The 27,460-nt window shown below is 43.1% G+C and overlaps 2 protein-coding genes across 6 annotated transcripts in view; both read right to left on the reverse strand.

Moving 5' to 3' along the window:
* Positions 1–430: 430 nt before the first annotated feature.
* Positions 431–27,460, reverse strand: part of LOC139478774 (transient receptor potential cation channel subfamily A member 1-like) — a 65,502-nt gene continuing 38,472 nt past the window's right edge. For all 5 annotated transcript variants that reach the window (XM_071261391.1, XM_071261393.1, XM_071261390.1 and 2 more), the window contains exons 5-26: positions 26,757–26,865; positions 25,947–26,044; positions 25,227–25,274; positions 24,630–24,818; positions 24,183–24,383; positions 23,910–24,073; positions 21,933–22,097; positions 20,195–20,309; positions 19,214–19,380; positions 18,119–18,203; positions 17,610–17,669; positions 17,192–17,287; positions 15,941–16,011; positions 14,998–15,169; positions 14,524–14,613; positions 13,361–13,530; positions 12,526–12,655; positions 8,275–8,469; positions 7,316–7,384; positions 5,575–5,685; positions 4,831–4,940; positions 431–3,964 (exon numbers count right to left, since the gene is read on the reverse strand). In XM_071261391.1, coding sequence (XP_071117492.1) covers positions 3,724–3,964; positions 4,831–4,940; positions 5,575–5,685; positions 7,316–7,384; positions 8,275–8,469; positions 12,526–12,655; positions 13,361–13,530; positions 14,524–14,613; positions 14,998–15,169; positions 15,941–16,011; positions 17,192–17,287; positions 17,610–17,669; positions 18,119–18,203; positions 19,214–19,380; positions 20,195–20,309; positions 21,933–22,097; positions 23,910–24,073; positions 24,183–24,383; positions 24,630–24,818; positions 25,227–25,274; positions 25,947–26,044; positions 26,757–26,865 — 2,856 coding nt within the window. In that variant the 3' untranslated portion in view covers positions 431–3,723. The remainder of the gene's footprint in view (positions 3,965–4,830; positions 4,941–5,574; positions 5,686–7,315; positions 7,385–8,274; positions 8,470–12,525; positions 12,656–13,360; positions 13,531–14,523; positions 14,614–14,997; positions 15,170–15,940; positions 16,012–17,191; positions 17,288–17,609; positions 17,670–18,118; positions 18,204–19,213; positions 19,381–20,194; positions 20,310–21,932; positions 22,098–23,909; positions 24,074–24,182; positions 24,384–24,629; positions 24,819–25,226; positions 25,275–25,946; positions 26,045–26,756; positions 26,866–27,460) is intronic.
* Positions 11,251–12,341, reverse strand: LOC139478267 (uncharacterized; the record flags this gene model as incomplete). Its single annotated transcript, XM_071260681.1, has 3 exons — positions 11,251–11,978; positions 12,041–12,165; positions 12,271–12,341. Coding segments are annotated over 3 exons (924 nt in total), but the record flags the coding sequence as incomplete, so codon positions are not given.

Raw genomic sequence — 27,460 nt, forward strand, 5'->3', positions numbered from 1 at the left:
GTGGGATACTGTACATAGTGTTGTGTATTGTGATGTGCAATGTAGTGTATGTTGTATATGGTATATTGTCTTGTTGTGTATTGAGTGGGATACTGTACATAGTGTTGTGTATTGTGATGTGCAAAGTAGTGTATGTTGTATATGGTATATTGTCTTGTTGTGTATTGAGTGGGATACTGTACATAGTGTTGTGTTTTGTGATGTGCAATGTAGTGTATGTTGTATGTGGTATATTGTCTTGTTGTGTATTCAGGTGTTGTGTATTGAGTGGGATGTTGTACATAGTGTTGTGTTTTGTGATGTGAAATGTGGTGTACTTTGTTCTGTTCTTTTTGTACGTGGTATATTGTGTTGTATAGTGTCTTTAGCGGATATATTTTGTGTCTCTGAGGTGTTGTGTGGACTTATTGAAAGACAACACGCAAAAATATCAATAACAACATTTATTAGATCACTCTTAATACATAAACAATAAATAGATCTTAACAGTACTCTCAATACATAAACAATAAACAGATCTCAACACCACAGGAACAAATGTATCGTAGAAATTGTCCATATATCTTTGATTCCGATTCAAACTAAGGTCTCAACGAGGTAGTGAGCAAGTGAACAAAAGAAGTCAACAATAAAACCTCGTCACCTCGAAGATCTCAAGACGTTCTAAATGTATCGTTTTATCGGTCGTTGAGAGTCCCGAGTCCAGATTAAGTCTTAGAAGTTGAAACGATGGTCGAGATATTGGGATCTACGGTATCTGCATGCTTATCGAAATTGCTATAATATGTAAATATGATGGTATGTTATGAGACTATAGTCGTTTGGACTATTGAAATAAACATTTGTAAACATCAGAAGAGATTGATAGATATGAATAATGCCGCGTTTCTTTCCATATTTGAAGCTACCGTCATAATCGGCCATAATTGCATACATTGTAACAGAATATACTATCACGATTAACGGGAACAAAAGTCGGTTACTCACGACTATACAATGGTAACAGAATGCATTTACTTTCTTGACAGCAAGTGCTCAATTATCACGGGACGCAAATCAGAAATATTTTAGCAGATATTGTAGATAATGGAACACGCAAATCTAGTTACACTACCAGCTGCTCATTTACACACATAAAAGGTTATTTATGGATGAATTCTGATGAGTCGAAAATGACCCACGAGAGGGACCGAGTGTTTTGTTACAGGACAAAAACATCAAGATACCCGGGGTAAACAGTGTGATTTATGTAGGATCGATGACTGCTTCAACAATGTGGCGCTAAAACAGCAGCAGTTTCGTAAACATTCTCATTGCCATCTCCTATAGTCTATACATCCAGTGATAAATCACTCTTTGGCAAACACACGATATTGCTAGTCAGAAACACGTTTTCAATGTTAGTCGAATAAACATGCCATCATGTCATTCAAACTACATGTTGTGAGTAATTACACTTCCCAGTTGTCTCTGAGAGTAATACAATGTTGAACTAGGACTTGTGTTTTGGCCATAAACTGATTCTCGATGTTGTAATTAAAGAAACCGCATAAACAGAGTCCTGCTGTGTTATGCTATTATACACGGAGGATACATAATCGCATGGTTGTTCTTGTTATATCAACATTAGTTCTTCAGAGTTTCAGGAATTAGATGAAGACAAAAGCGCCGCATTATTCTCAAAGCTTGTGTTTGGCGAGAGCATTGGAGAGCGCCTTTAAGACGTATGTACCGTAATTTGACTAGTGTGCCCCAAAGACCTATCTACAAATAATGTGAAAAACGTTCTCCAAAGTCATATCTACCAACTTATTTTGGCACAGAGATTTATAACATGGCTTTGTTGACAAGAGTAAAATGGACTCAAAGATTTATAGAAAAAAGTTGGCGAGAGTGTCTCAAAGTTGGTTAGAGTGTCTCAAAGACTCAGGTACCGACACTTGTAACTATTCAATTTATTTTCAGAGTTTCATATAATATAATCAGGCACGAGAGTAATATACATAGGATGGTGTACACACGAATATTCACGGACCATTTCGTCTACCGCCTGGGTGCGGTCAATAATAGAATAGCAATAACTGCATTAATGTAAAATGTTTTAATTTCCAATTCCAAATGATGCAACTTCATGATATCTGGTTAAACTTTAATTTGTGTTGCTGCTATGCGAAGGTCGAATCTTCTGTACAGGAAAAAATCCGACTTTGTGGACACGTGAAGCTTTAATTTGGACTAATGAAATCTGCTAAATGACTCGCAATAAAAAAGTACTGTTGTGAAAGTTTGTATCGTCGTATCCGTATTGTAGATTAACCAAAGCTTTGCATCTTTGTTGCATGGTGGGGTACAAGGTATCAGGTTATTGGGTATCAACACGTGTTTCACACTCCCCCAATATACCAACACTTGCGAGTAATTATACCTACAAAATATATCAAATCCACAATACCCAATGTACATCAATAATCTACATTTAACAAAATTGATCATTCAAGAAAAACATAAACACGATAACATTTATATAGAATAGATAAAAACGAATTTATTGAACAAGATGACACATGACATAACCACGTTCAAATGTCCAACGGTCCTATAAAATTGACACCGGATGGTACAAGCTACACGATACTGATAAAGACGAGATTCAACTTCTAGACGGAATTCCTTACTGTAATAGGATGAAAGGTTGCTATTGCATTTTTCGGTATGACACTGAATCACGAATGCTAAAGCATTCGTAGTCCAAACTATATTTGTGCTTTTTGACTATAAAAGTAAAACTAATAACAACTGATGGACACGTGTATCATAATTGTACATGACGTAGCGACTGGGGAGTTTGCATGGGACCAATAAACATACATAAGAGTAAACAACAAAAAACATTTTTGTATTTTGTTTGTTGTAAATAAATGCACTTTTTGACATTTTTGTCTTCCCGTTTTGAAAGTTTTAGGGCACCACAGTACAACTATGCATAACATTTCGACATCAAAGTTACAAGAAAATCTCTAGTAGGGCTTAACTGAGTGTCAATCAGTCGTCACTACAGAATACATCTTTGCTTTACAGTGAAATGTATTGTTTACGAAAGTTGACACAAAGTGCAATACACTTAATTACGCTATCGTGTACTTGTTGCCGAGACTTCACCCACCCCTTGGAGGTACGCGATTTTATCTTTCATACATATTTTTAGGATATCACATCATAATGGTTTGTTACCTTAAAACCTTATGTATTACCATTAGCTTTTCCCAAAGAAAAGTTTTATTTTCCGGATAATTTTTCCAGTAGGGTTCTATGTGACCATGAATCAGATACAACGCATTTCGTTGGTGAGACAATTGTAACACCAACTGATTTACCTTAGCTTGTGATCTGATTATACAAATATGACAGATGACGTTTGCTATTTAAGCCCAACTATTGTCACGTGGCGACACCTGATGTGATTTCTTTTCATCACAAACACTCGTACTTCCCTCTTCGTCCAAATCTTGTCTTTGGTTGGTTGTATTCAGCATGCCAACCCCTGTCTCCACGTGTTTTCCACATGTCTCCTCCTGATCAGCAACAAAATACTCCATGTTCTGACCACATTCACATTCACTCCTCTGGCATACTGTCTAGTCCTTTTGAAATAGCTTCACACTTTTCAACTCCGCCATCTAATTTCAGACACAAATATTTTCTTCTCCGTCCATCTCCATCTTATCACATCTTATCCATGTTCCGCTTCCATCGGGTGACGACCATTGACTGCTGTAACATCTGCTTCCCGCTCTTGGACGACCGCCACACACCCTTGCCCGAGGGGTTAAGGATTGACTCTAGACTGTCGCAGGGGGCCAGACCCTCATCCCACACTTCATCCTCGGTCTGGATCTCCATCTTCTGGACAATCAGCCGCAGCAGCTGGTGGCTCTTGTCGATGGATGCGCTTAGCTCCTTCATTCTGGCCAACAGAACGGATACAATGAACTGACTGAGTGGGTTTACGCCTCGTTACAATATAACACTGCCAGCATGCGTAAGTGGGATCTTTGGAAGTGGGTTAGGAATTCAATACAGATTACATCTCTGAAAGCTGGGTTCCCTTAGACTGTCCATGGCCATGTTCTGTCAATCCCCAACAGATAAAATTACTGTACCTTATTGTTGTTATGGGAACCTGATCTACCAAATAAAACCAATGGGATTATATACCCTAAATAACATCATAGTGCTAAGCAAGGAGCGACACAGCTTTTTTTGCGCTCAATTTATGTCAGGTTAAATCCGCCCAATACCACCAATATATATTCATCGTATCTCACCCGCATGATATTGCACACATACTGACTTGGATGAGCTTTTAACCACAAAGTGACAGGAGTGAATGTCTGAGATGGGTGTGACACCATTTGGAATAATATTCCACCTGTATCACGTCGTGTCAGCTTATTGAAAGAAGAGTGAGTGATGGGAGTATTGTTCTGAGCCGCCTTTTAGCAATATCCAGCAATACCACGGCGGGGAACACCAGCAATGGGCTTCACACATTGTACCCATGCGGGAATCGAACCCGGGTCTTCGTCTTGACGAGCGAACCCTTTAACCACTAGGCTACCCGACCGCCCCTATAGAACACGCGGTATAATGTGCAAAACTAAGTGGCGTATGCTACCAAATTGTCAGGGCATTCTTTCCCTATTCGCGAACAACTGTCATTACTGATTTTCGGTGTCACCGCTATTTTGCCTGTTGCAGCCCAGTGGAATCTGTTTCGGCCGATAATCGAGCCTGGTTACTCTCTGGCGTTGATGTTTTATATTGACTTACCTAGTTTTCTGCTTGTAGAGTTCTCCGGAGATGTAGCTGTTGTAACAACTTTGGCCGTCATTGGATAAGTCGCTGCTCTCGTCGTCATAGGACATCACCATTGACAGCACCTGTTAAACACAGAACATCAACGGAATTTAAAAGCCAGTATATTGTCATCTCTGTTAGGATGCAGGGTCAGGAGCTGACGTAAACGGGGATTGGATGGGAGGTTCTGTGAATTGGCTGACTGATTGCGGCATTAGAAACATTCACTCACTGGTATATGACATCCAATCTTGAAAATGAAGCAGCTGGCCTATGGATGTCTATATGAAATCAGTGTTAGGTATTGAAAACATAACTTGATATACGTGCTATTGAAGCCATCCCAGAAAACTTTCACCACAGGTTACTACAATAACCCCAGTTCCAGAGTACATCAGAACCCGGTTTACATGAGTATTAACATCGTATACACGTAAGCGCTGTATTTGTGTGTGGCTGCTTGTACTAGTCCGGACTGATGCCAATTTATATCGCCAGCCCACTCAGATCCCATGCCGCAGTTTAACATACACACCCCCATTCAGACACAGTATATTGACCCCGAGCCGACCCGTTACTTGTTTGAACCCCGAGCGCCAGACAGGGTAACAAGTATTATCTAGTAACGTCTTTTGGTATGACGCGCCCGGGGATCGGGCGGACACTCTACCACTAGACCACGGAGGCGGTCAAGGAATCCTCTTAAAATTAGCGTACTTGAAAGATCGCGTGCCGGCACTTGTTGGGGTAGATCCTGTGGGTAGTCTTGTCCACCTTGGTCAGCAACTTGTTAGGCATCTTTCGCTCCATGTCTGTGTGAAGCTCAACCTGCAGTCAAACAGTATGTTCTGTATTGACTAGTAATATAAGGCGATTAATTTGGCATGTTAATATACAAACGGAAAAAAAAGTAACTGTGCTTCATATAAAGTGGTGTAAATGTCTTAATATTTTGTTATTTGTCTGATCATTGTTTTATCATTAACAGGTGCATTGAGTGAACCCATACCTGGGAACAGGAGACAGAGCGACGCGCCCTACATGATGGGTGGTGTAACAACTCAGTTAACAATGTAAATACCGGGTGCGTTGATGCAAGCGAGGCAGAGACGGCGCATGGAAGACACCAGATGCTTGAAAACAGCATGGGGAATGTTGTTCCATATGTCAACCAAAGATTGGACCAAATGAGCTGGCTACCTGCTGGTTCTGATCCTCTCGTAGGCGTTGCTCTATCTCATCCCTGCTATGGTGGAAACAGCCGGCCATGGTCACAGCCTCCAAAAGTGTGGGCGGGTATTATCTTGCTGCAACGTGACCTTACGTCTCAGCATTTGCATCAAGGGTAGAACATGAGCAGGAAGGACGTCGTCCCTGTAGCCTACGCAATTTAAATATCCAACTCTCTCCTGAAAGCCTGTTCGCCCCGATTATGTTTCTAGGTTTGTCAGCACCATACCCGTGCTCGCGGTAAACGTCTAGGACCTGCATCACTTCGGGCTTTCTTCCCACATTAAGCTGGCACGCCGTGATATAACTGGAATACTGTTAAAAGCGGCGTTAAACCCAACTCACTCACTCACTCACTCCTGAAAGACTGTAGACCCTTCCACGACCATCAGAGCTGTCCAGATGAAATCTGAACACTCAGTATACCGACCCAGTCTTGTCTCCTGAACCTCAGATGCTGTCTACACCAAACTAGTTGTGCCTGACGGTGTTTTGATGGGCGTTTTGATCCCCCAACCGGTTGTGGAGGTTTCCGCCACTAATTGCTCTCAACCCAGGAATTGTCCGAGCTGTTAATGTGGGAGTTTGGTATCTATTCCGTAGATGCACCAAACAAATATGGTTGTCTTGTTGACATGACGTCACACGTGGACGACCCCTCGTGGAAAGCCAGGAGTGTTGCCGGCTGCTGTTGTAGATAACGTCTCCAAAGAGATGATATTGTATTTCGATTAAAAAGTCTCGCAACTTCGTTTCGCGCCATTTCTGTTTTCAGCGTACCCACATCACGTGGACCTTGATTTTCGGCAAGCCATGACATTGCGTAGCCCTTATTTACGGTTAAATAAAAGTGTGTGTCTTTTATGAGCACCTGACAGCTAAACATTGTGTGCTGTTCTCATTAAAAAACACGAGTATCAATAAAATTGCGAGTATCATGCTCCAAACAAACACACAAACATCCAAATTGTGCGCGGTGCATGAACATGCACGTGGAAATTGTGAATCACGACTTTAAAGTCGGGGAGATGTCTTCATGAATATGTGTTGAAGATGCATTATCTAATTTCAGAATATTTTATTTTTTATTGAACTTTATATGAAGCAAAAAATATGTTTTTCCGTTAGTATATATTGATAGTATTATTAAAAACATATTTACGTGAGTTTGACTGAGATTGATATTTTAGCACACAAAACTCCCAGCGAAAATGACGGCATTACGTACCTGCATGGCAAGTCTCTTCAGGCGGGCATTTCTCAGAACAGACTCGATGTCACCAACAGCCAAACCAATCTGAACAGTACAATATTGTATTTTTGTCAGTTTTCGGAAAATCCATTTGTATCGCATATCCGAGCTTTGGCTGCTCTCTCGCAGGTTTATCCTTTATGATATGGTGAATTCATACTAGTGACCAAACTTCAAGCGAATATATGGACCCAGCATGACACGACTTAGTGTAAATCCGCGAACACCTGGTGTCTTCGCTGATTTTCAGTGAGCCATGCATAAAATCATTTATCATTATTTGGCCTGTTATTACCATATGGAATCTGATTTAGTAGGGAATCAAGACTATTCTCTTAGTATTAAGATTATGTTTTTTAGATTTGTAAATGTCTCCAGTGAAAATGGCACATGAGTTATGAACATTTCTATTGGAATACATACCAATGCACGATAAGCAGGTTTACGGTACAGCCATCACTGTGTGGCAGATGTATTTGTCATGTTATTTACCTCAAAGTTCAAGAAGAAGGGATTTTACACAGAATAGCTCAGTGTATATGCTATTCATTTACTAGCAGGTTCACGGAGAGGGGATTCTACACAGTGTAGCTCGGTGTATATGTTAATTATTTACCAGGAGGTTCACGGAGAAGGGATTTTACACACTGTCAGCATAGCTTAGTGCATATGGTAATTATTTACCAGGAGGTTGACGGAGAGGGGATTCGACACAATGTAGCTCGGTGTATATGTTAATTATTTACCAGGAGGTTGACGGAGAGGGGATTCGACACAATGTAGTTCGGTGTATATGTTGATTATTTACCAGGAGGTTGACGGAGAGGGGATTCGACAAAACGTAGCTGGGTGTAAAATGTATTAATTAATTACCAGGAGGTTCATGGAGAGGGGACTCTACACAGTGTAGATCGGTGTATATGCTAATTATTTACCAGGAGGTTCATGAGAAGGATGGGCATGAGGAGAACGAACACGGCCAGGAGGAACAACGTCAATGTGTCGAAGTGGAGGGTGCTGCCGTTGTCGTCGGTGAAGGGCCCGTTGAATGTTTCCATGTAGTCCATCTCCAACATCATCGTCACCGTCCTCAATAACGCCAACCCAGGACTAGAGTAGGCTCTCGACTCCTGAAGAGAGAACATACTGATGACTTAACACTGTTTGAGAGAGAGAGAGAAAAAGAGCTAGAGAGCGAGAGAGAGAGAGGGGTGAAAAGGGAGGAATAGAGGAGAGAGAGAGGAGAGAGAAAAAGTAGGGGAGAGAAGGAGGTAGAGCGCGAGAGAGAGGTGAAAAGGGAAGTATAGAGGGGAGGGAGAGAGCTGGAGAAAGAGAGGGAGAGAGAGAAAGAGGGGTGAAAAGGGAGGGATAGAGGGGAGGGAGAGAGCTGGAGAGAGTGAGAGAGAGAAGGGGGTGAAAAGGGAGGGATAGAGGGGAGGGAGAGAGCGAGAGAGAGAGGGGTGAAAAGGGAGGGATAGAGGGGAGGGGAGGGAGAGAGCGAGAGAGGGGTGAAAAGGGAGGGATAGAGGGGAGGGAGAGAGCTGGAGAGAGCGAGAGAGAGAGTGGGTGAAAAGGGAGGGATAGAGGGGAGGGAGAGAGCTGGAGAGAGAGAGGGGTGAAAAGGGACGGATAGAGGGGAGGGAGAGAGCTGGAGAGAGCGAGAGAGAGGGGGTGAAAAGGGAGGGATGGAGGGAGAGAGCGAGAGAGAGAGGAGTGAAAAGGGAGGGATAGAGAGGAGGGAGAGAGCTGGAGAGAGTGAGAGAGAGAAGGGGTGAAAAGGGAGGGATAGAGGGGAGGGAGAGAGCGAGAGAGAGAGGGGTGAAAAGGGAGGGGTAGAGGGGAGGGGAGGGAGAGAGCGAGAGAGGGGTGAAAAGGGAGGGATAGAGGGAAGGGAGAGAGCTGGAGAGAGCGAGAGAGAGGGGTGAAAAGGGAGGGATAGAGGGGAGGGAGAGAGCTGGAGAGAGCGAGAGAGAGAGGGGGTGAAAAGGGAGGGATAGAGGGGAGGGAGAGAGCGAGAGAGAGAGAGGGTGAAAAGGGAGGGATAGAGAGGAGGGAGAGAGCTGGAGAGAGCGAGAGAGAGGGGGGTGAAAAGGGAGGGATAGAGGGGGAGGGAGAGAGCGAGAGAGAGAGGGGTGAAAAGGGAGGGATAGAGGGGAGGGAGAGAGCGAGAGAGAGAGAGGGTGAAAAGGGAGGGATAGAGGGGAGGGAGAGAGAGAAAGCGGGGATAAGGCGGGGAGACAGGGATGGATAAGGAGTTAAAGAGGGATAGGAAGAGGATAGCAGATACATACATAAGTTCGCAGTTTCGTTATAAAGTGCATATACATAACATAAAAAACAAAAATTAGTCTAGATATTAAACATAACCATATGGCTGTGAGGTTTTTTTCTCAGTCTTAATATTTCCACTTTGAAAGGCACAACTAGTTCGTTATCGAAAGATCGCTATCCGCATGAAGAGCGTGTAAATACAGAATACGCATTTAGTTCTACAAGTTAATTGCCACATGAAAGGAATTACATGTAGCTACGTCATTGATCACTCACCTGTGATACGTTATTTATCAAAGTGGACTATGTATTGGTTTAGCGACAAATACTACTACTTTATCGTATTAAGAGATGACTTGCAACTCTGTAATGGGCTTTAAAAGCCCTTGATAGCCGCCAGTTAATACACTTAAGATATTCCGTAAAACGTTTATGGGTAGCTGTAGGTGGCGAGGGAAAACACTCATTGCAGCTGTTCTTTGTCCACACGTGTTTACGCATGCTAACTGCTAACGGGTCTCTGTTTATACATGACTGTTTTCAAGCTGCAACAATGTTTCAGCATTACGATAATTACGACATTACAAGTTATTAGATACACGATTTACGCGAAGCTGGACTGGATGACGAACACCTGCTTAAAAGTTTAGGTACAAGAACTGACAAGTCACCGCCCAGCCATCATCGTAGTCACAATGGCAAACGAATCATTTCGACCTAAATAGAGTATTATTTGAGTGTGTATTTACGGATATGGGTTCCATTGTCCATTCAGATGATCAATTAAACATGTTCGATGTAGAGCTGTGTGTAAAAACATCGTAATGGAAAACAAACATGACTACGTGAATTTGGCGTGACGAAACGTACTAAACGATACGCCCTTTACACGACATTACGCTCCTCAATCATAGAACAGATTCAGTGCGATAATGACGTGACTTCGCATTATTTCTTTTAACAGTAAATAGTGATTTAGAACTTTACGGGATATACCCGGTTAAATTACACGCAACAAACACTGATAGATTGTGGAAAGGAGTTATAAAACGTGCAATAATGTCATTCTTTGTTTATGATGTTCGGACATAAATTGGTGTCAGCTGCTGAATAAGGTTCCAGACCCATGTACTTTTATATTGTTGACGCTAGGATATTGCGTTGAGATTTACAAAGTCGTGTTGGTGGCGTATGTTATATTTGAAAGCAATGGAAACAATGCCGATTTAGTCTCAACTAATTCCGTTTTTGCATGTAAACATTTATACATGATCAATCCACGAATCGTGAGAGAAAGCAATTAGTTGTGTTGTGCCATTCCACATATGAAGGAAGGTATCATAGAGGACATACATGGTGTGTATGTCATTTCTCCACGGGCGACAAAGTTTTTTCCAGAGCGTCTGTCAATAACGTGATTGTTTCATTTCAGGTGAAGTCATGTTTGTGCAACTAGTCATACATTTGTGTCATATTTTCAACATTCTTTTCGTACATTTCATCAATCATTCGGTCTGTAATTGCTAGATTTATCACATACGTCTTGCACAATCGGTGGAATCCAACCTGGCGAGTGTGCATGAAGGTAAAGCTATGTGTGCTATAAACATGACCGGCCCACGCCGATGCATATGCTGTATCTATGGTATTTGACGCCAGAGAATGAACGTGGGGGTACGTTTGAGGATGTGTTTGAGAATGAGTGTGAGTGGGAGGTTGAGGTTGAGGTTGCTTTTGAGGTTGAGGTTGAGGTTGAGGGTGAAGTTGAAGGTAAGTGTGAGGGTGAGGGTAAAGATGATGGTGAAGATGGTGATGAGGGTTGAGATGTGTTTGACTGTGACTGTGACTGTGAGGCTGAGGTTGAGGTTGAAGGTGAAGGTAAGGGTAAGGGTAAAGATGATGGTGAAGATGGTGATGAGGGTTGAGATGTGTTTGCCAGTGACTGTGACTGTGAGGTTGAGGTTGAGGTTGAGGTTGAAGGTGAAGGTGAAGGTGAAGGTGAAGGTGAAGGTAAGGGTGAGTGTGAGGGTAAGGGTAAGGGTGAAGAAGATGGTGAAGAAGATGATGATGAGGGTTGAGATGTGTTTGAGAGTGAGTGTGAGGTTGAGAGTGAAGGTGAAGGTAAGGGTGAGTGTTAGGGTAAGGGTGAAGAAGATGATGATGAGGGTTGAGATGTGTTTGAGAGTGAGTGTGAGGTTGAGAGTGAAGGTGAAGGTAAGGGTGAGTGTTAGGGTAAGGGTGAAGAAGATGATGATGAGGGTTGAGATGACTTTGAGAGTGAGGTTTAGGGTAAATGGTGGTAGGTTGATGGTTAGGGTGATTGTGAGGGTGAGAGTGAAGGTGGGTGTGAGGTTGATGGTAAAGGCGACTGCGAGGGTGAGGGTGAAGGTGGGTGTGAGGTTGATGGTAAAGGTGGTTGCAAGGGTGAGCGTGAAGGTGGGTGTGAGGTTGATGGTAAAGGTGATTGCAAGGGTGAGCGTGAAGGTGGGTGTGAGGTTGATGGTAAAGGTGATTGCGAGGGTGAGGGTGAAGGTGGGTGTGAGGTTGATGGTAAAGGTGATTGCAAGGGTTAGTGTGAAGGTGGGTGTGAGGTTGATGGTAAAGGTGATTGCAAGGGTGAGCGTGAAGGTGGGTGTGAGGTTGATGGTAAAGGTGATTGCGAGGGTGAGGGTGAAGGTGGGTGTGAGGTTGATGGTAAAGGTGATTGCGAGGGTGACAGTGAAGGTGGGTGTGAGGTTGATGGAAAAGGTGATTGCGAGGGTGAGGGTGAAGGTGGGTGTGAGGTTGATGGTAAAGGCGATTGCGAGGGTGAGGGTGAAGGTGGGTGTGAGGTTGATGGAAAAGGTGATTGCGAGGGTGAGGGTGAAGATGGGTGTGAGGGAGAAGATGAGGGTGAGGGTGATGGTGAGACGTACCTCGTGTTTGAGCAGCATGAAGAACGCGAGGCCGAAGGCGATGATGAGGATAGAGAACACACAGATCACCTGCAGGAGCGTCTTCAGAATCTCCAGGAACATCACCACATAAATGCCGAAGAAGTCGAACCTGAAATGTACATGGGCAAGTATAGAAAAACTACTTTTCGGTATTCTTGCAAGCTTTACCATTCCTGTTCAGCGCCATGGAGAAGGTCACAAGAGCAGCATTGTAACAAGCTTGTTGAGAACAGAGCGTGGCTAAAATAGCCACTCCATGACAAGAAACAATAATTGAGCAGGGTCTGCAAAGTCAGTGCAGTCAGCTTTCTATATGGGCCACATTAAAATAATTATCTACTTTGTTTGGGTCAAAGGTGGGAAGCTAGTGGACAGTTTCCAAATCAAAATACACGTGCATTCCCGATAAAGTTGATATTGCACCTATGCATCAAATTCGTATTGTCAAATGTTATATGATTAATACATAACCTATACAATGTTCAACCCTTTGCTAATTTTGGTAAGATATGGTCATTAGGGCAAAAAACTGGTTAAACATTTGGAAAAAAAGGTGCCCGGGAAACCGAGGAACAACTCATCAGTTTGATGTGGCCTTACCTACGAAGAGTGAGTGGTGAGTGTGGGTCGCCGTTTTAGCAATATTCTAGCATTGTCACCGCGGGGGTCACCGAAAATGGGCTTAACAAGTCTTAAACATTGTTAGCAATCAAATTTGTATCTTCTTCTTGATGAGAGGACACTTCAACCGCGTCAAGACTAAGCTCTTGATGAATGATGAAGCGTGTAAGAAGACGTTCGTGCCATTGCTTACCTCTGCAGAAAAACAAGGCAGTTGAACCAGGCCAGGAAGACAGCCAGAGCCCCTGCCTCCCACTGCCAGTGGAAGGAGAGATGGAACAGGAAAGGGGCGATAAACAAGAGGGTGGAAATGTACAGGGACCACTCCAGGAAGTTCTGTTTGTCTGTGAAGTAGCGCCATTTCTGAAACACCAGTCGCATCACCTGATACATCACAAGGAAACGCATGGCACTTTATATAGTGTTGCTAGCATACCTTGAAAAAAAATGTATTTATATTTGGGGTTTGGGTTCCCTATTTAGACAGGCACCGGTGTATTTTCAGGTGAACAATTGACTTTGCTTTGCATGTGTTTGTGACGGGTATCACGGTGGGACAGGATACGCTCATCATTCCGTGAACACCTGGTATCAGCAGTATTTGATAGTAATTCAAAAACACATGCTAGTGAACACAGCAGGAGTCATACAATGACCTCAGCCTTTAGAGATGTAGAAATGGTTTTGTCGCGGGACTTGGTCCAGCGAGTTAGACTTAAGCTTATACTGATCAGAAAGACGAAACTGATTAGGATTGGGGGGGGGGGGGGGGGGGGGGGGGGTGTAGGAATATATTGTTGAATAGGTTTAGTGTGTTCTATGATCGTGGTATAGTATGGGTTTGAAGTGGAATATACGTAAGTTGTATCTATGCTACATGATTGTGTTGTATTATGTTGCAAGTCCCTACAGATGCCACCCGCGCAACACGGTGTCTTTGTTCTTTGCGACTGCGTCAAAGGCCGACACGATCCAGCGTGCATGTATTGTTTTAGCGGAAGTACTCTACTCAGCGCTAATAAGCGGTGCTATTTGGTGTGTGAATGGATTAATGTAAGGATGGATTACGGTGTGGATTCTCTTGTAAACCTGACAGAGGACATTTTCTTTATACATAAATCCACTGATCCTTGAGAGGAGGTCGGTGTCGCATTCATATTGAGTCGCATTTTTTGCTAGGGGGCCAGTGGTCGCATTCTTTTGGAGACGCATTAGTTTCACGATTTACAGTATATGATTCTCTTGTCTCATAGGGTAAGGGTGTTGTATAGGATTGGGATGACACGAATGACAGGTTAGGGTACTGAATAGATTTGAATCATGGTATGACGTTATTAAAACACTGATAAACCCTACCTGGGTAACCATCTGGAAAACCTCCTTGATCATGTTGATCACAGCGTATATTCCTATCAACCACAGTACCACTGCGTACATTGGCTTGAACTGGTAAGCAAACAAACAAAAGATGCAGAATATAAATCTACAGGATGGAGAACACACAGATGACATACAGGAGAGAATTCAGGATCTAAAATAAATGTGCTGAATAATATCGTATATATTCTTCGCAACGACAAAATCAGTTCTTTTCAAGAACAGGATTACAACAAATATCGAAATAATACAATCCTATTTGAAAATCGATGAAAGGTTACGGTCGTCGATGTATTTTCACAGATATTAACGATACTTTTATTTATTTAGTACACTCCTCCTAATCTATCATTTGAACTGAGACCCTAATTCTACTAATAAGGGTGCCAACCCCCTCTGCGAAATACCGAACACCATCTTATTTTTCACTATGGTGGGATAATCACGACGTACCATGTAGCCGCCGTTGTTGTTCCCTTTCAGCATCTTCATCGTGCTGTTGTCGATGGCTCCCCGGTCATGATGCTGAAGAGAGTCGTGGTTGACGATGAAGGTTGTTAGCAGGGCCAGATAGGCGATGTAGATGAACAGGTAGGCGGAGTAGATCCACTTGCCGTAGTAGTTCCTGTTAAAGTATACATCAAACATGTTTATTTATTCTTCAGAGCGATCTTTACCATCCTAAATATCTACGGGGCTCGCATATTTGTAAACCAACATTAACCCCTGGATCCATTTCCGTGGTAATTTGAGATCGCAGTGACTATGGTAATGGATCCAGGTGTTAGTATAGGTTTACCGAAATGCGAGCCCTGAACATACAGAGGATGGAGCTGGATGGAGCTTTACGGGGCTTTGTATGCATTGCTGAACTTACTAAAAATTCATAATCTGGATGGGTCATTATGGCATGGCTACTGCTAATGAAACAGATACAGATTTATCATAACTGACTATGGGTAGTGCTTGTGTAGTGGTGTAGAGTCCCATCACGGGATTCGAACCACGGACCTTCTGATCAGAGGTCGGACGCCTTGTCCACATGACCAAAGAGGTTAACCCCGTCAGCAAGCTGACAAGGTAAGGATGTCATCTGTGGGATGACTCCACGCCCTACTACACTTGAATACCATGGCAAACGCGGCAGTAATAATGTTGGGAGTGTGGACGGCTTTTCCAGCAATCTGACGGTGGGGAAGAATTGGCTTCACACTTTGGTTCATGTAGTAAGGACGTTTGAAACTCGAATGTTATATATATTAGTAGAGAAAAGAAATTGTAAACACCGGGTAGTTGAATTTCAAATATGATCACAAAACATCAAGTTTGTCTTCTGCATTCCGAACAGTGTATCTGTACCGTGTATCTGTGCCGTATAGTGCGTGTTACCATTTACCATTTCATCTGCAGGAAGTTGACGCAGACTGAGTGCGACAGACACTCCACCCGTCCTGTTCTCACCATCGCCTGAAACACAGGAGTAAAGGGTGCATCAGATTATTCGCTTGATTTACAGGACAACAACACGAGGGGTACATTTGGTGTTATGCGTCCCTAACGCATAAAACTGCATGTACTCCGAGTTATCCTGCTACAACAGATTTATCTTATCGACATTGTAAAAGAAACAAATTAAAAAATGATAGAAAACAGCTGTTCCATTGAGCTGAGGAGATCTTGCTATGTCACCTGACTTTCATTTCCTCGGAAAAAAGCGTGCAGATCTTTGCTTTAAAGCGAGATATAAGGGATTTATTCTGCCTCTCAGAAATCCACGTGCAGGCTGACTTGCTCATGGCAGGGTATAAGGGATTTATTCTCCCGCTGAGAAATATGTTTCCCTCCAAGGCCGGATACAAAGTACTTTATCAAGATCACCGTGGACCAATCAGATCTCATTATTCTGACACAGAGGTATGATACAAAGTGTTCTACCCTGGTGTTTTAGGATCAATGTTGATGTTACTAACTCAGAGAGATCAATATAAAGTGATCTAAAAGGTGTCCTAGGACCAAGTTGATGGTACTTCCGCAGAGTGATCAATATAAAGGGTGCTCAAAGGGTGTCTTAGGACCAATGGTGATGGTACTCCCTCAGAGTGATCATAAAGTGTTCTACCCTGGTGTCTAAGGACTAATGTTGATGGTATTACCTAAGAGTGATCAATACAAAGTGTTCTACCGGGTTGTCTTAAGACCAATGTTGATGGTACTGCCTCAGAGTGATCAATACAAAGTGTTCTACCGGGGTGTCTTAAGACCAATGTTGATTGTACTGCCTCAGAGTGATCACGCAGAAAAAAGTGATACCCATAAGTCTCCAAATTCAGAAGGGGAGCTATTCAGATGCCTTGACACATAACCCATGTGATTTATGCTGACTTACTGTTTTTCATATCATGTCCGTTTTGTAAACAGTTTGAAAATAGGACGTCAAGTGATCGTTTTTACATTTTAATATAAAACGTCAATGCAAGAGAATAATTGATTATCCTCCCAAACAGATTCCATTTGGCGTTAAGGGCGGACAAATTATGCAAATTATATGAATGGACAACTGAAATCAGTGACGACACCAGGACGACGCTTAATGATATCCGTAGACGTCGGATGCAGGAGAGTATTGACTGAAATGTTGGACTCTTACGTTGAGTTGTGGCATCGGTTCAAACTCCTCTCCCTGCTTCTTCTTCTCCAGCATGTGGCTGGGCGAAGAGCGCAGGTACTTGAAGTTGTATTCTATCTGGAAGAGATCGAGCAGGATAGTTTATGTACCGCGTGGGTCTTGTGTTCTTAGTTATTGAAACCGAAGTCTACATAACATACGCGAATAGCTGCACGTAAGCCGATACGGATAAATGCAATAATCACGATCCCCAAAATAACTACAGACACGCATCAGCTCCAGGGCGAAGCTACATATGGAATCATTTGGTTGTAGGTGGAGTCGCTACATTGCCTTGAAAACCTATAGACCACTGGTTTGACGACTTGTGTAAGGGGTCTTCATCATATTAAAATTCTTCGTTTATCGACGTTTATTGGTTATCTACATGCCGACCTACATAGTAATCTTTGCTTCGTTTGTCGTGGTTGGACGGAGTCTGGCACCTCTCCAGCACAGCCTGAAACAATAAAGCCATATTCGTCTCAGTGTAACCCACATATGCTGCCGACCCGTGAAGATCCGCGTTAGAATAGGTATTTGGCATCCAAAGTTTGCCGTAACAGGTGACTACCGGGATCGGGTGGTCAGGCTTGGTTGATGCATGTCATCATATCCCATTTCCGTAGATCGATGCTCATGATATCAATCACTGAATAGTCTGGTCCAGTCTCAATTATTTACAGACCACCGTCATATAGCTGGAACTTTGCTGAGTGCGGCATTAAACAGCAAACAAACATATATGCTGCCGATAACGTTTTACATAGATATAGGAAACGGTTAGTACATATGTTATTAGGTGAAAAAAGTTACATGATTGTGATCCTTAACAAAGTTCTCACATTTCCATAAATGGCGAAATTCTATCCCCTGTACTGGTTGTAATATTAATGACCAGTAACCTACCATGCAGACCTCTGGCATATGTTTGATTAGACCAATCATAGGTCCGCAGTAGAGGGTAGAACACATGTCCATCGCGTCCTCCCACCTGCAGACAGTAAGTGAAGAGTCGATTACAACGAGCGATACCACATCGTCTTCCGAATTTATAATTAATTATCTTAATAAACATGAAGTCGTCTATATTCGCGAACCGTGAATTTACATATGTGTTTGTTTCTTGTGTAAATTAAATGTGAAAGAACTGTTGTTTTATTTGAATGTGTCTATTTAACAATCATTCTTTCCCGCAACAGTTTGTAAAGAGTAATCTGTGGCTGGGTAATTTTGTGCAAGAAGGTTTTGCTTCAATGAAGACTTGGGTAAGAAATGAGTTTGTAACCACATAGCCCCTACCATGTTTGAAATGTAATTGTGTGCCGAAAAAAGCAACTTATTTATGGATTTTCAAAGATAAGATGTCTAAAATGTGCTTTTACAGTCAGTGAACAATAACTCTCAAAATTTGACGCCGAAATTACACGATTACATTGATTCACATAAAATATAACAGATTGATTATTCTCTCGCGTTTATGTCTTTGAAAGGTGGTGCCAAACAACATTTTTAATTCACAGCACATTTTTTACGGGACATGTAATTCATTTCCAGTATTAGATTTCCAGTATTATCGGAAATAAATTATATCTTTATATATAAAGACCTCTCCCCCAAACAATACAATGATACGTGAAACGGATCAATCTTTACCGAATATCTCCTTCAAAACAACTTATTCGACAAACTGTGATGGTGACAGTTAAATCCATATACTTCTCCAAATACACAAATGAAAAGACATGTCATGATCCGGGTTAGAATTTATCTTCAGTAACCCAGGCTTGTCGCAAGAGGCGACGAACAGGGTTGGGTTGTCAGGATCGTTGACTTGGTTGATGCATGTCACCGTGTCCCTAATTGCATAGATTAATGCTCATAATGTCAATCACTGGATTGTCTGGTCCAGATTCGATTATTTACAGACTGCCGTTTTTTACTGGAATATTGCTGAACATTTGCTTAGCGCGGCGTTAACGACAAACAAACAAACATACATACCTGTCATGACCAACGATGCCCATTGCCACATCGGAATTCCCCTGTTCAATGGCGTGGTCAAAGAACGTCCTTCCGTCGGTGTTTTTCCTGAACTCTGCTCCCATGGTCATCAGCAGCGTGACCGCATTTGTGTTCCCGTTCAGTGCTGCCACATGCAAGGCCGTGTCCTGTCAGATGGACAATTGAACTTCTTGTATCCTGATGAGTTGGTTATTGTGATAATCTACGGACATGTGTGTGGACTAACCAGCCTTGGGACAGCTTTGGGTTACAGGATTTGGGACATCTATGCTCATCATGGGGATGGATTGGGCACACCTTGAGGAAGCCAGTCAGTAACATTACCAGACAGGCGCTGTCATGGAACCCCCAGGGAAAACGAAAAAGAGGACGGCCAAGAAACACCTGGCGACGGGACCTCCAGGCAAACAACAAGAAGATGGGACACACCTGGAAACAACTAGAGAGGGCAGCCAAGGACCGATGACTCTGGCGGACTGTTGTCGGCGGCATATGCTTCGGCAGGAGCGACGGGCATAACTGACTGACTGATGATCATCTCTGAGAACCTACTTCCTTCACTAATACACTGATCCAACACCCACTATCCACGTCGTGTCTTCACCAACTCAAGCAATCTTTCACTTGATCATAGAACCCGGGTATTCGACGTGACGAGCGAACGCTTTAACCACAAGGCTACCCTACAACCAATTCAGCTACGAAGGATCAGCTTGTTGGGAGGATAGCCCTTTGAAGGTTTTACACTTTTACCACTTTGGGGAAACCACCGAGTATTGTGATGACAAGCCGTGAAACATAATCAGCCGTATCTGGGATTCGAACCCACGATCATAGGTCTCTGGCACGCCCCAAGGGACGCAACTCTGCACAGAGAGGTATAGAGCCTTTCGCGTCTGAGCCACTAGTACCTCTAGAAGAAAATCAAGCTACAAAATTGGACTTGCTGTCTAGACTTACCCCGCGCAAGTTGAAGACATCGAGAAGGTTGGCGTGCACTCCTAGTAGTAGTCTCATGCACCGTGTGTAGTTGCTAGACGCCGCCAGGTGGAGCGGTGTGTTGCTATCCCTATCCCTGGAACACATTGAGAAGTGTGCAACAGTGTAGATTGTATCACAAGAGTTGATACTATCACTGTTAAAAGGTTTGCTCATCTTCCCGAGGCAAGAGCGTTGTCAGCGCTTTTATGTCTAAAAAGGAATACTTTACAAGGGAGTTTTAAATAAAAAATTGATTAAAAAATCTGATACACAACTGCTGATGGGTATCTTTAAAATATTATCTTTGAAAATCAATAAATTTGCTTTTTTCGGCACAAATTTAAAAGATTTCAAGCATGGTAGGGTCATGTGGTTGCAAATTCATTTCTTACCCCAGTTTTCATTGAAACAATGTTTTGTTACACAAAATTACCAAGTCACGGGTAAATCCTTACAAACTGTTGCAGGAATGAGTAATTGTTAAATAGAAATAATCAAATTAAACAACAGATCTTTTTCACTTACATTTTCAACTCGGTACACTTTCTTTTGCCCCTCAGTTCAGTGAGTGAGTGAGGGAGTGAGATTGGTTAAACGAAACACAGTGTTCCAGTTATATCACGGCGTGTCAACTTGATTTGCTAAGAAAGCCTGAGGTGATTCAGGTCTCAGACGTTTACCACTTTGGTGAAACCCACGAACACAGGAATGGTGCTGATAAACTTGGGAACATAATCAGGGCGATCCGGGATTCTAACTCACTATGGGTTTCTGACACAAGACATACATTCTGCCCGAACCTTCGCCCGCCACCATCATGCCCCTAATCATCGGTTCCCCAAACTGGCAAATTTATGACCTGTTCCTTTTCCTCGCACCGTTATATAACTTACATAACCAGTCACACAAACAGACACACAGATACAGAGGCACACAGACACACAGACACACACACACACACACACACAGAGAGGTGCAGAAGCACGAACAGAAACACAGACATTCGCTCAAACAGACATACAAAGTGACACAGACACAGACACACACACACATACACACACAGAGGCGCAGACGCGCACACAGAGATACACACACACTACTGACACACACAGACACACAGAGAGGTGCAGAAGCCCAAACAGAGACACAGACATTCGCTCAAACACAGACATACAAAGTGACACAAACACACACAGAGACACAGACATATAGAGAGGCGCAGACGCACACACAGAGACACTGACACACACAGAGGCGCAGACACGAATACACACACACACACACACACACACACAGAGTCTCTGTCCTACGTGTCTATACGGAAGAGGGGAGGTGAGGTGAAATGAGGTTTAACGTCGCGTCCAAGATTATTGCACTTATATAGCGACGTGCATGTACATGTGTGTGTTTGTGTTGCTGCTTGTACTAGTCCGGACTGATGCCGATTTATAGTGCTAGCTCACTGAGATACCATGCCGCAGTTTAACATGAATACCCCACTCAGACACAGTATACTGACTCCGAGCCGACCAGTCCTTGTTTTAGCCCCTTAATGCCGAGCGCCAGACAGGGTAACAACAAGTTCCATCTTTTAACGTCTTTTGGTATGACCCAGACCTTCCGCTCTCCGGGCGGACGCTCTACCACTAGACCACGGAGGCGGTCCTATACAGAAGAGGTGTAACAGAGATGTAGGTAGGGGTTTCACGAGGCTTACCTTGCTGCCACCGCTCCCTTCTGTAGAAGCAGAGTTACCACCTTGACGTGACCGTTGAGGGCGGCGAGATGGAGTGCCGTACGACCATCACCGTCAGTCTCGTTGATGATGTTGGCCCCATTGTGGCTCTCCAAAAGGCGCTTGCAAGTGTTGAAACGTCCATATCTGAACATTGGTTATGGAGATATATGAAGTTTCATTATACATGTGGATACTCAGTATGGGTAAGTTATCCACATGTGATAAAAGAACCATCACTAATTGCCATTGAAGCTGGTTAGGTGTGCGTTCTACACTCAAGACACTTATTATTACTGTTTACAAACTGAAGAAGTTGGAAGAATGATGTTGGATGATAAATAGAATCTCACCGGAGTGTCTTTTGATATCAATTTTTTCACCACTCGTCGAATTTTTTGTTTATATACTGAACCGCAAAAGAAACGTCACCATGGATAGATATATGAGAAACCTTATTTGTCCAAACACTGTTAACATACTTTTAGATATATTAAAAAGATGAAACTTGGCAAAACTGATCATCAAGGTTGAAATTAAAGTGTCAAATGTTCTTAAAGTGAAACACAACACTACCGCCATGTGCATAATGCTTGCCGTGCAAAGTCGATACATGGAATGGATGAGGCGGTTGATGAAGGCTATAGGCACTTGAGCCGACATTCTGGGAACGCCCGACGCAGTTCAGCAGCAGTTGTCGGCCTTGGGCGGACGTCATTCAGCCGTCTTCGAATCTCGTCCCACAGGTGCTCGATGGGATTTAAATCGGGACTGAGGGCAGGCCACTGCATGGTTCTGAAGCCATTCTGCTGGAGGAAGTCTCTTGTTGCTCTCGCAGTGTGGGCACGGGCGTTATCATGCTGAAACTCGTGTTTGCGGCGACGTGCCAAATGAGGTATGGCGTGTGGTCTCAAGACTTGATCAATGTACCGAGCTGCTGTGACACCATTGCCTCTCCCTGGACCGATGTTCTGGAAGTCCACAGGGCCAACCCTCTGTGCAGGACCAATTCCACCCCACACCATGAAGCTCGGACCACCCCACGAGTCTCTCTCAACAACACAAGCATCCGAATAACGTTCCCCACGGCGTCGCCAGACTCTCTCTCTCTCTCTGCTGTTGAGATACAGTAACGGCTCTCGTCTGAGAAGAGGACTCTTCTCCACTGCTGGTGGCGCCAATGCTGGGGCTGTGTTGCCCACTGAAGACGGTCCCGGCGATGACTCAGTGTCAGAATGGGTCCTCGGTGTGGCCTGTGACAGTGGAGGTGTCTGCTGGTCAATCGTCGACGCACAGTGTCCGCACTAATGTGTCGCTCGTGTTTCCCCATGGTCTGTCGAGCAGTTTTCGAAGCAGTAACAAAGCGATCTTGAAGATACTGTCGCACAATCTGACGATCCTGACGTCGGATGGTGACCCTTGGTCTTCCACTACGTGGTCGGTCATCTGTAGTGTTGGTGGTCTGGTACCGTTGCTGGAGCATGTATATGGTCCTTACGTAGTAGACTTGAAATGCATTGAATACCTAGCGGGCGGTTTGTCCAGCTTGCAATCGTCCAAAGGCTTGGTGTCGTTGATTTCTTGTCAATCTTGGCATGTGGTAGCAATTCAATAATGAATGAATTTTATCCGATCTGGGTGGATTTTTCTAGGGCAAGAAATGGGGGAATGCATGTGCATTTCAATTTGCACAAACTTACGTGCATCGGGTTACCATGGCCGTTGCCATGATACGTTTGGGCGATCGGTTTTATTGTCATCTGCTTTGTCTTTTTATCATCAAATTTCATTTTTTCCGGACAAGGTAATGTTAAATTTTAAAAACTTTGACAAAAATTACCCAGATATTTAAACTTTTCATGCAACGTTACTTGGGGTGACGTTTCTTTTGCGGTTCAATATATATTTGATATCAACAGAAACCCTCAAGCAGTACCTCGTCATGGACCCGAAGCTCACCTTGCAGCGAAATGGAATGGAGACTGTTTCATGTTGTTCTTGGGGCTGATGACGGCTCCCATCTTAAGGAGGTCGTCTATGGCCAAGAGGTGCCCCTCCTTTGACGCATAGTGAAGAGGTGTGCATCCAAAGTCATCCTTCTCGTTTAGGTAATGCTGTATACCCTACGGAATAATAATTGAATACCAATATATACAATGGCACCATAACCACAGAAACGACCATCTTATTTTGGATCTGGTTTATATTCTGTGATAAACAAACGGCTCCTACCTCCAAAATACTACAACCAAATTGGTTTAACTTGCCACCGAATTTGATAGCAAGATGCATGAAGTTCCTGTTGTTGTGATCTTTGGCCTTGATGTCAGCTTTGTTGCTTAGGAGGCACGTGACTGTCTCCCAGCCTCCCTTTGAAGCAGCCAATAGGAGAGGAGTTCTTTCCTGGATGTCCTTGGCATTCACGTCAGCGCCCTTGTCGATAAAATAATAACAAACTATTGATAATACAAAATATTAATAAGGAAAAAGGCATTTTAATTTAAACAGACATCTGAATAAAAGCATTCACTGCCTAATGTCAACTCTCGTCGCACAGGCGATACTTGTGTGAATCCAACAGTAGTACTATATGTCAAAGCTTTGTGGCTGGCGTCTCCACTCCTCTATCCCCGGATGCTTGACTTACAGAAACTGGGTAAAACTATTTCACTGACTCACCTTGTCAATGAGGAATTCTACGACCGGGACATGGTTAAAGATGGCGGCCCTGTGCAATGGCGTCATGTTCTGGACGTCGGTGATGAAGATGGCGGAGAGGAAGTTGTCTGTCTGCATGTCATGCATCGTCCGGATCATATCCAGGTTGCCCTGAGCACACGCAAAGTGAAGGGGGGTCGACTTGTCATCCTTGAAATATAATTATGGAATCAATATATTACATGTGTGTCTGGTACCATTGTGATTCAGGGGTAGAACAGGTTCGACCTACATACCCCATGCGTTTCCTACGAATCTATTAATGAGGATTAAACACTTGATTGTCTGGACTAAACTTGACATTTGTGTTGGCAGCCATGACAGAGAATATTGCTGAATGCGGCGTTAAGCAACATTCATTCACACACACTCTCTTGTCTTTTTTGTAAATATCATAGAATTTCAGCACCCTTGATTTGATCTGCTGAATACTTGAAAATATCTAAAAGTAAAATATAGATTTGAAAATAGTTCCCATGGATTCCCTGAATGCCCTATTTACAGCATTAAAACTGAAACTCAAGATTGTCAGAGTGTATTCATGTCCATATACATTACCTGCTGAGCGTTGACAGGAGCACCTGCTTTCAGACAAACCTCAACGACCTTGATAACAGATAAAAGGTTTTATGTGTAAACAATCATATTGATTACATTACTGCAGACATACAATAATCGCTGTTGTCTGCAAAGCATATTTAACTTTGGTAACACAAGATATCATAAGGGTATATGTCAGTTCACAGAGTCTTTGTTACGATATATATACAGACAAAACCGTGATTATGGATTCCAGTACTATGACGTCTATTTTAAGCGAGTGAGTGTGGTATTTACGCCGCTTTTAGCAATATTTAAGCAAATAAACGCGGGAGACATCAGAATTGAGGTTCACACATTGTAATCATGTGGGCAACCCAACCCGAGTCATCGGCGTGACGAACCAACGCGTTCACCACTAGGCTACCCATCACCAACGTGTCTTTAGGGTAACTTCGAATAAATTTATGAAGTTTGTGGCGTTATTGCGAGTCTTATTCTATATCTTATAAATATCACTCTCTACATCCTCTCTGGGATGGATACAAAAATTATGGCACTCAATAAATGTGGATCGGTAATGCGTAGCAAGAGGTTGCCAAAGCTGGGTATTTGCTTTTAGGATTGAACTGATGCTTTTGCCGGAGCATTTCATTATAGATTTGTTACATCGGCGTCGGTTCATATCACACTTAAAGTGTCAGTATGGCACAAGAGTTAAATACGGAATCTGCCCACCTTGAGGTCCCCGCCGTGGACCGCGGAGTGCAGCGGCATGTTGTTCTCCATGTCCTTAAAGGACAACATGGCTTCTCTCTTGTAACCGTTCTTGATTCCTAGTGGGTAGACCATTGATTTTAGATATGATAAACGTTTCAAAACGTTGCCAGGCATCGTATTTGTGCCTGCTGTCATATGCTTTGTTTGTTTGTTGTTCAACGCCACCCTTAGAAATATTCCAGCTATATGGCGGCAGTCCGTAAATAATCGAGTCTGGATCAGACAAGCCAGTGATTGACATCACAACCATGGCTCTACGCAATTGGGAGACGAAGACTTGCATCATCAAAGTCAGCGACCACCCTGTCGCCTTTTACGATAAGCATGGGCTGCTGAAGATAAATTCTTACCCTGGTTTGGTAAATTAGCTTCTGATTCCAAGAAGGCACATTTAACTCTGATATGGATATGTTTCGAAGGATATAATTTTCACGATTGTTGGCCAAACGTAACAATTATTATGTCCGATAAATGCTAGCTTTCAAGGATATGTTTATGCATATATTCCTTCATCTGTGTGTGATGTTATTTAAAGTAAAACAATCTACAAGAAGAAACAATTCAAATTTGCAGTAATACGTACATTTGTACCAACATTTATCAGGTCAAGTGGATCAATCAATTCCTATCATGCATTGCCTTCACGGCACGGGTCACACATTAATGGAACAATGTTATTCCTGAAGAGGTCGCTTCTATTCAAACGATGGAGTACATCATCAAGAGTTTCGAAACTTGGTATACAGAGGGACATCTACATGTACTCACCAGCCTGGATGAGGACCTCAAGGGTTTCAGCGGACGCCGACTTCGCAGCTAAGTGGATGGGGTAGAAACCATAGTTGCAGGTGATGCATACCTTGGCGTTGTATTCAAGCTGAAGAAGAAAGTTCTTACATATTACACACACTCCCTTCTTAGTGCGGTGGATAGAACATCTACATGGAGAGTGGAAGTTCGGTGGTTCGATGCCAAGGCCATTTCATACAAAAAGACGCCAAAATTTGGTACTTATTGTTTCTTGGCCTGGCGCACATGATTAAGGAGATGAAACAAGCACTGGTCGGACTGGCTGACGGGCATTCGTCACCACTCGCCCCTTTCCGTAACCTGCAAGAAGACTCGTCCCCCTATAGATGAATGTTATGTGCGAAAATACGACAAACCAATCAGAATGCGCTCATGATTTCATGTTCTTCGACAAAGAATCCCTCAGAATAATTTTTGATTTTACATACGTCATGCATCTAAAAATAGACCCAAGACACAGTTACATCTGTTCAATTATACAGTATAATTCTGCATGTCCCGATGTGCTTTAAATTGCATCTGAAATATATATAATATATGGAGAAATATATGTTAACCATTAGGCAACGAGTTGACAATTGTTGTAGGTATGCACGTTTGCGCTAAGACGGAACCCGGTCGCAAAAATGGCCATGGGAGGGCCACGAGTCGCTATTCAGCTT

This window comes from Haliotis cracherodii, unplaced genomic scaffold, assembly GCF_022045235.1.
Source record: "Haliotis cracherodii isolate W230 unplaced genomic scaffold, xgHalCrac1.p SCAF_4, whole genome shotgun sequence".
NCBI lineage: Eukaryota > Metazoa > Mollusca > Gastropoda > Lepetellida > Haliotidae > Haliotis > Haliotis cracherodii.